Below are 8079 nucleotides of genomic sequence, written 5' to 3' on the forward strand. Positions count from 1 at the left end.
AGGGCAGTCAGCATAATAACCTTCCTGCAGTTTCTCTATGTATGGTGAAATGGCATCCATACACTGCTGAAATGATGTTCCTGATTTGGAAAGAAGATAAACTGTATCAAATCCTACATAGGCCATGATGTAAACAATTAACTATTTGTATCTAAATGTAGTGACCATGCTACCTGGTTCTCCGAGGCCTATGATGCCCATGTGTTCCCTTTTTGCCCCCTCAGAACGAGGCAAATTACCAAGGGAAAAGTACATCCCATTAGTGGAATGGTACTTCCGCCTGTACAGCCCAAACCCATCAAAATATAAATGGATGTACAGCGGGAGCACTGGTACTCCTTAAAGAAAAAAAACAATTAGGCTACTTCATACATGTTCATGTTCATCTTAGCTACATCAGTCTCACTCTTTTGATTGAACATATTATTCATGTCCATTGACCATGAAAAGTTCTACTGTACCTGTGGGACGGTCTCTTTGTTGCTGTCCCTCACTGCAATGAGCAGGGAGAGTTGATGCATCTCTGATGAACCTGCCGCTTGGCTCTGCAAAAGCTGTGGCAGAGTGGCTGCTGTACAAGTAGTGGCCAGTGTACTGTTGGATCTGTGGCATTTTTCTCACCACATCATCTAGTGTAATGGACTCAATGGCGTCAGAGATGAAAATTTGTTCTCTGACTGGTGTTATATGGTGATACTGCTGGTGATTTCTCATCTCCAGGCCACGGAACAGCAGCCTGCACCTAAGGACCAGGTTTCTTTAGAGCTATCAAAAGCAATTGACTCCACTCTTGCAAGTTGTGCTCTCCGGTCCGTGTTAATCCTGATGATGTCAAGTGCAGTTACCTGAAAAAAAAAGTAAAAAAGCCTACATAAAATGATGACCTGCATCTTTTTTGGTGTGCGCTTTTTAAAAAATTAGTTTACCTTGCCCACATTTGTCTTGACAGACTGTATGCAAAAGAGCTTGCTCTGATGAAAGAGCCTTGAATTGAAGGCGTCCCTGTGGCAGTCGGTCACTGGCACAAATGTCATTTTGGCCATGTGCATATTGTTTTTTAAGATGTTGTCCACTGTCTTCTCCATATTAAAGTGGTAGAAATGGGAATCATCACCATGTACACTAATAGGCACCTTTGGTAGGTTTTTCCTTATCTTCTGAAATGGGGAACACAGTCAAATTACATGAGTACAGTATCTTAAAACAAGCCTATTTCTTTACTTACAGTCATTAACAGGACCCTATGTGAGTGCCCAATGGAAAGCTGATGCTAGAGCGCCATGGTATCCAACTTTGCTTTGCCTACCTTGAAAACACTGACATTTGGTGGTACGTCCTCCTTCTTGAAACTGTCGTGTGACAGGATTTCTAGTAAGCTAGAAAAATTGCTCTCTGAAATGCCAGAGGTTTCAAAGAACAGGCTCAGGGATGCCTCAGTGAAGGAATTGAATGGATATAGATCCACCTGTAGAGGCAAGGTATAAGCAAACATACATAAACATATGACATATCCCTTAATAAACATTACAGCAATAATTAATGTGGCAATGATGTATTGTTGTGTTATTTTCTTGACATATAGTAATTTTGTGAGTAGCCTAACCTTCAGTTGTACAGTCCTAAGACCGCATAGAGTAAAAAGCAATGCATTATCACAGTGTATCAATTGGACTCTACAGATGGCAGTAAAAGTGTAAAGCAAAATCTAGGTTTGTTATTAGCCTACCATTTCATTTTCAGCATCATCAATGCCTTCTGGCTCAGGAGCTTCCTCAATATCTATGTCCATGATGTCCTCGTCTGGCTGAGGCATGTCCTGCTCTTCATCCTCTTCATAGGCATAGTCTTGCAACTCATTGCCTTCATCAGAGTCCTCCTCATTGTGAACTTAAGAGACACAAAAGCAAAGCAGTCTGTGAGCAATAAAAAGGCTTTCTATTTTCTCCATATAACATTAATGTAGCCTAAATCAGTCACAGCACACAATAGCCTTAATAATAAATAGATAAAAAAAGTAGTCTAATTTCATTTCATTTTATGTCATTATTTCCATATATTTTGCAGGCACTGCTAAGAGCACTGTTTACATGTTGCCATGACAACGCAAGCAGTGCAATCTTTTATAACGGTTTAAAACGGTCTTATGGAGCAAAAAAGATTTTGCTTACCGTTCCTTTGGGACACTTTACATGTTAAATGTTGTCATGATCTTAAAACTCTTTACCATCAGTGGAGGCGGGGAAGAATTGTCACGACAAGGGAATTCAGTTCAACGGTTTACTGAGCACTTCTTCAAGGCAGGTACAACCATAGACATATATACATAGACGCTGCATTGACTGCCTGAGCGTCCCAGCCGGCCGCCATCTTGATGGGTCTCGCCGCCTCCATAGTGCATTCACTTCTATTGAGGAAGGAGCTGTATGCACAAGTAAAATAGAATAACTCGCTGAATTTTCAACTGATTTTCACGGTTTGGTTTGTTACAAACGGCACACATGTAGTTATGATACAGGATGCTTTCGTACATCAAAAATGTGGGATTTCATGCTTTAATACTTCCTGCAGATAGCAACAGCATGTTATTTAGGTCACAACACAGTTCTTTTATTCACCTCAAACCCAGAGTGAGATATATATATATATATATATATATATACTGTGTAAACATACTGTATAAACACAATATACCAATATAAAACATAGTATAGCATATTAATACATTTATTAATATATTTTAATAAAGAAAATGCTTGATTGTTGGTTGAGTTTATTTCTCACACACACTCACTCTCTTTTATACCCACAGCCATCAGACTTCATAATACTTTGTTAAAAAGATGATCTTACAGACTTCTTTGAAATTTCCTTTGGTGATTAATAAAGTTCTTCTTATTCTTATTACACTGACTGCTGTGATCCCTCAAAAGTAGTAAAAAAACGTTTTCAAAATTTACATAAACACTGAAATTAATTTTGGTATTGGTATTATAACTATGAAAATTGGACTGTGGTCAAGATAATTTGAAAAAAGATACAGAAGGATGAGCAGCAGGGGATATTTGCAGCACAGCTGGTGGAAAAGTGAATATGTGCACAAAGGTGTGCTATACATAATATGCTACACTGTGTTTTGTATTGTGTATTTTTGTATTGTGTATATTGTGTTTATACAGTATATACATCTCTCTCTCTCTCTCTCTCCATATATATATATATATATATATATATATATATATATATATATATATACACACACACATGTAAGAAAGAACTGTGTTGTGACCTAAATAACATGCAGTTGCTATCTGCAGAAAGTATTAAAGCATGAGATCCCGCATTTTTAATGTACGAAAGCATCCTGTATCATAACTACATGTGTGCCGTTTGTAACAAACCAAACCGCGTGAAAATCAGTTGAAAATTCAGTGAGTTATTCTATTTTACTTGTGCATACAGCTCCTTCCTCAATAGAAGTGAATGCACTGTGGAGGCGAAGCGAGACCCATCCAAGATGGCGGCCGGCTGGGACGTCGGCTCCAATAGGCAGCGGCAGTCAATGCGGCGTCTATGTATATATGTCTATGGGTACAACACTCACCAACACTGTGTTTGACTTTGTACAATCTTTCTTAGCATATCAGGCCAAGGCAGGCTGTCTTTGGTGTCTCCCAGGCACAGACGGAGGAGGTTCAACTCTACATCTATGCATTACGGCAGACAGCAGACAACTCTCTACACACACGCTAACTCTTATTCTGTTACACCATATCACTGCGCCTGGGAGCCTATCACATCATTGTAAACACTGACGTACTAGGAACTGCATTACTGCTTAACAAAAGGCAAATTAGCTTTATGCATCTGCGTTACAATATTATATGGTCTTATATATATTATATGTTAAATGTGTAAAGAAAAAGTCGGGCGAAATCGAAAGTGATGAAAAAAGTGGCCAGCACAAATAACGGACTTTCTGTGATCCTACAGCTAGTCTCACCAGGCTAACGTTGGCTAACGTTACAGGCGACTGGCCTCACACTCATCCTGCAAACCCGCCTTTCAGTAACGGTAAAGAGGAACTTCGGGCAAGCTTTCACTCTGGCAGCAAAATGACGAGACGGTGCGTGTGTGGGACTGCAAGTCCGACAAACTAGTTCTAAGGTAAGATGCTAACGCTTACTTCTCTTAAGACAAGGAACCCGCCTGGCTCATAACTAAATAAGGTAGATAGATACAACTTACCTTCTGCATCTTCTCTGACTCTTAGGGGATGAGGGTTGTCGTTATCGGAGCGAATTCGCAACATTTGTACGACCAAATAGACACGGCAACGTTAGTCTGCTCGCTACGCTGTCAAACTGCGTACAGTTGGGCTTGATGTGTGCTTGACTGTCGCGAGCTGAGTTGACAGGCGCCGTTGGTTGCAACACTGTTGCACGCGGGCTGAGTTGGCACGGGCCAAAGCCCGCGAATAAATTGCCGTATCCTAAGAGACTGTGAGCTATCGAAGCTAATGAAAATGCCCCCGTCGAGACTTGGGAACGTAACGTCGAGCAGTGAAGGCGAAAATCAAAGTTTGTAATACATGTAGCCAAAGCGCCAGTGTACTGTGTCTGATGGAAAATGAGCGATACACCCTTTTTGGTTATGAGGTTATATTATTCGGTTATTGGCTAGCTAGCTAACGTTAACGTACATGTAGCCAACGTTAACTAGGTTGTATCAAGGATAACATTTGGCTAGCTTTGGTACTTTATGCTTGCTTTTCTTACTGAACCAGAGCAGTCTTCATTTGAGCCAGAGCAGACTTTAATGCCATACAAAATAGTAAAGCATGATCATGCTGCCTGCTTCACTCTTTCAAATTCTTTGTAATTTAGATGGAGAAGGCAGGAGGAGAGGAGACGAGACGAGAGGACACCAGGAGACAAGGGGACAAATCCTGGTGCCAAATCTATCAAGATTTGGCACCAACAGAGGGAGAGTTGTTCGAGGTGAGTGAGTGATAGACATAGATTAACTTTATCATTACATAGAACAAGACAATTCCAACCAGAAGTGCTAAAATTATATTGCAGTTTATCCTTTATTGGAGCGTATTTGCAGCAGTATGTATGCTACAATACAAGGCAAATAATCATAGATCTATATCTAAGTAGACTGGTGACTGGGATGGTTAAAAGGGTAAATAACTGGTTTTATACAATAGCCCTATGTGCAATGGTTATACAACATGGGCAATGTACTGTATATTTAAAGTGACTTATGCATGGAGTTTACACAGGAGCCTACACAGCATAAACACAATATAGTTGAATGATACACATTGAGCCTCATTCACTAATATGTTCTTAAAGGGATAGTTCACCCAAAAATGAAAAATTAGCCTTTATCTACTTACCCTGATGACATTCGAAGAGGGTTAAGGGGCTATTGTGGTCAATATTTTAGTAAACTGAATTATAGAATATTGCCTACTCACAGTAAGGTAAGAGCCCCCGTTTTTTGGGGTGAAAAATGTATGTCCAAAAAAGGCTAAATTTGTGTTTTCGCCCGTGCATACCTTTACTAAAACCTTTTTTACCCTTTTTTTTAGGTTCACCTTTGCACAGTTACCTATGAGATGTTACATTAACAATTCCTATTTGAATTTGGCTGTGTTTCCAGGGGTGGTTTTAACTCAAAATGAAACACTTTTCTTTAGGCGAGAACCAAAATTTACATTTTCTGATGTGTTCCAAATGGATTTTCTCAGACACACTTATACATATCTTGATTCTGACACTTCTGTAACAAACGTATAGGTGTTTTTGTCATAGGTGACAAAAATTATTCCTACAGCCCTTGTATTTGTGAAGATATACCCTTGTTATTTTGGGTATGTCATTTTCACGCAGGAGGTTGAAAAATAGGTGGGGGGCTTAAGGGATACTATGAGGTGTGCATTAATTTTGAAAATGGAATCGATATACGGTCATAGCTATAGACTCATGTCTATGATTTTGAACCACAGGGTCAGCTGAACGAGGAGATGGGGCATGCTGTCCCTGTGTGGCATGTTCATGCCCATGCCACCTCATGGCTGGGAATAGGATGACAAGTAAGTGAAAAGAAAAGAATATATGCCTACGACTCTCACCATTGACAGCTCCACCATCACTACCAACCCTCTGGCACACAACCTTAAAGGGATAGTTCAGTTTTTTTTTAAGTGGGGTTGTATGAACTCCATATGGCTACTTAGTAAATTAGATGCAGTACACAGCTATCTCCTCTCCTCAGTAAGACACAATTGCTCAAACTTTTGGACGCAGAACCAGCCGCAAACAGGGAAGTATTGTACCAAATAAACAGGCTATTTTCTCTGCATACTAGAACTCCCATCTTAGAATAATACCACAGTTTAAGAGGACGCTATAGACATTTTTTTAGTGCATTAACTTTTCAGAAAAGCGAAGTTTAGTGGAAAAACAAAGCCATGGAAAAACACAGCTCTCTCCTCTCCTTCAGCGAGTTCAGACTCCTTGTAACGAGGCTACTATCAGAGCCTGAACTCGCTAGCTTGTTGACTCGAACAGCTGAGAGTCGCATATTGCCTTAATATCCACTTCTCTAGTCTCCCGCTCATGCGCAGCACCCGGACGCACAAGTATAGTGGGACAAAATCCTACGCCAAGCTAAGGCATAGCAATGGCGTCAACGCACCGCAGAAGTATAAACCATAAACCAGGCTTTAGTTTCATCCTAGGCCCCACCATCTCCAGTGTTTCCCATATAGTTTATTTGGGACGGCGCCCAGCCCCAACGGACACCCCCGCCATCCCAACAGGATCCCCACCCAGAAATTCAAGTGCGGAATGAAAAAAAAAAGAATCCATTATTTGATTTTTATTTCAATCAAAGGGCGTATAACAGGTATTCTTTTTATCAAATAAAAAGCTAACTTTAATTTGCGCAATTTTAGAGTCTAATGCGTCGCTATCGTTTCATTACATTCCTTCAAATGCATTTCTCCTCTCCCCTCGCTCCTCTCTCACAACATACTCACCTGCACTCACACCGGTACAGACCCACCCACACTCAAGAGAGTGGAGGAGAGAGCGTGTTGCCGACATTATGGTAAAAAAAAAAATCGAAAGAAAAATCTCCAGACATCCAGCTATGAGCCGCTGTTTTCACTCACTCACTGTTTTCTAAATGATAAATTCATCCTGAGGTATCCTGCATCACTTATTTTCCATGATATAAGAACAATCTTTGAAGGATCAAGCTTCAAATACAATCTACTAGTGCAGTGGTTCTCAACCTGTGGGTGGAGGCCCATAAGTGGGTCTCAGAGCTATTTTCACTGGATGGTGTATAAAGGTAAAGGTAAAAATGTGGCAAACATGTCTTTAGTGTATGGAGGCCCTAAGCAGACAAACATCCATCAGAGTATGTCAGAGTATACCCACTAGAATAAACCAGACTACACCAACTGGATAGATAGATAGATGAATGAATAAATAAAAATGATTAATATAGACAGATAGATGAATGAATAAACAAACAAACAACCAAACTGATTAATATACATGATCCTGAACGATGGACCACGCTCATTTCAGCCCAGGCACCCCCCTTCCCAAAGCAAAAAAGTTAGCGGAAACACTGACCCCATGTCAGCCCCATTATGAAGACCTGATAGTCCACCTCTGTTACAACGCCTGTCATTCCATCTATCCCAGCTATAATGCTATCTCTTTGTGATGCAGGAGAGCATATGGTGTTGAAAACCGTTTTAACTTATTTTGTTTTTCCAGGCAATGAAGGGGAGCAGAAGAGGGCATTAGAGAAGAGCAAGGCTCTCTTTCTTCTGAAAAGATACCCCTCCACTGAGGAGAAGTCTGAGCTGTTAGTGAGGGGGCTTCAGATGAAGACTGTGAACAAATGGTTCATTAATTACAGGTATAAAAGGTCAATAATGTAGTATTGGTCCATAGGTGCTGTAGCCTAATTTCACAGCTTTGTGTGCACACTATTTACATCTTACTGTACCCTTATGTATGTAACCCACAAAACAGACTACAGACTTTA

The 8079-nt window shown here is 40.4% G+C and overlaps 1 protein-coding gene across 2 annotated transcripts; it reads right to left on the bottom strand.

The window, feature by feature from the left end:
• LOC125891665 (uncharacterized) lies at positions 1-4382 on the bottom strand. 2 transcript variants are annotated; one of them, XM_049581074.1, is made up of 7 exons: positions 4246-4382; positions 1727-1887; positions 1307-1465; positions 927-1154; positions 462-845; positions 174-338; positions 1-80 (listed from the first exon to the last, which is right to left on the bottom strand). In XM_049581074.1, exons 1-5 carry the CDS (start codon positions 4307-4309, stop codon positions 711-713), a joined length of 747 nt encoding a protein of 248 aa, XP_049437031.1. In that variant the 5' UTR covers positions 4310-4382; the 3' UTR covers positions 1-80; positions 174-338; positions 462-710. The 2 variants fall into 2 exon arrangements, with proteins under 2 accessions (XP_049437031.1, XP_049437030.1); XM_049581073.1 differs by having other exon boundaries at positions 3-80; positions 927-1157.
• Between the last annotated feature and the right edge of the window lie 3697 nt (positions 4383-8079).

Source organism: Epinephelus fuscoguttatus, linkage group LG7 (assembly GCF_011397635.1).
Source record: "Epinephelus fuscoguttatus linkage group LG7, E.fuscoguttatus.final_Chr_v1".
Taxonomy (NCBI): Eukaryota; Metazoa; Chordata; class Actinopteri; order Perciformes; family Serranidae; genus Epinephelus; species Epinephelus fuscoguttatus.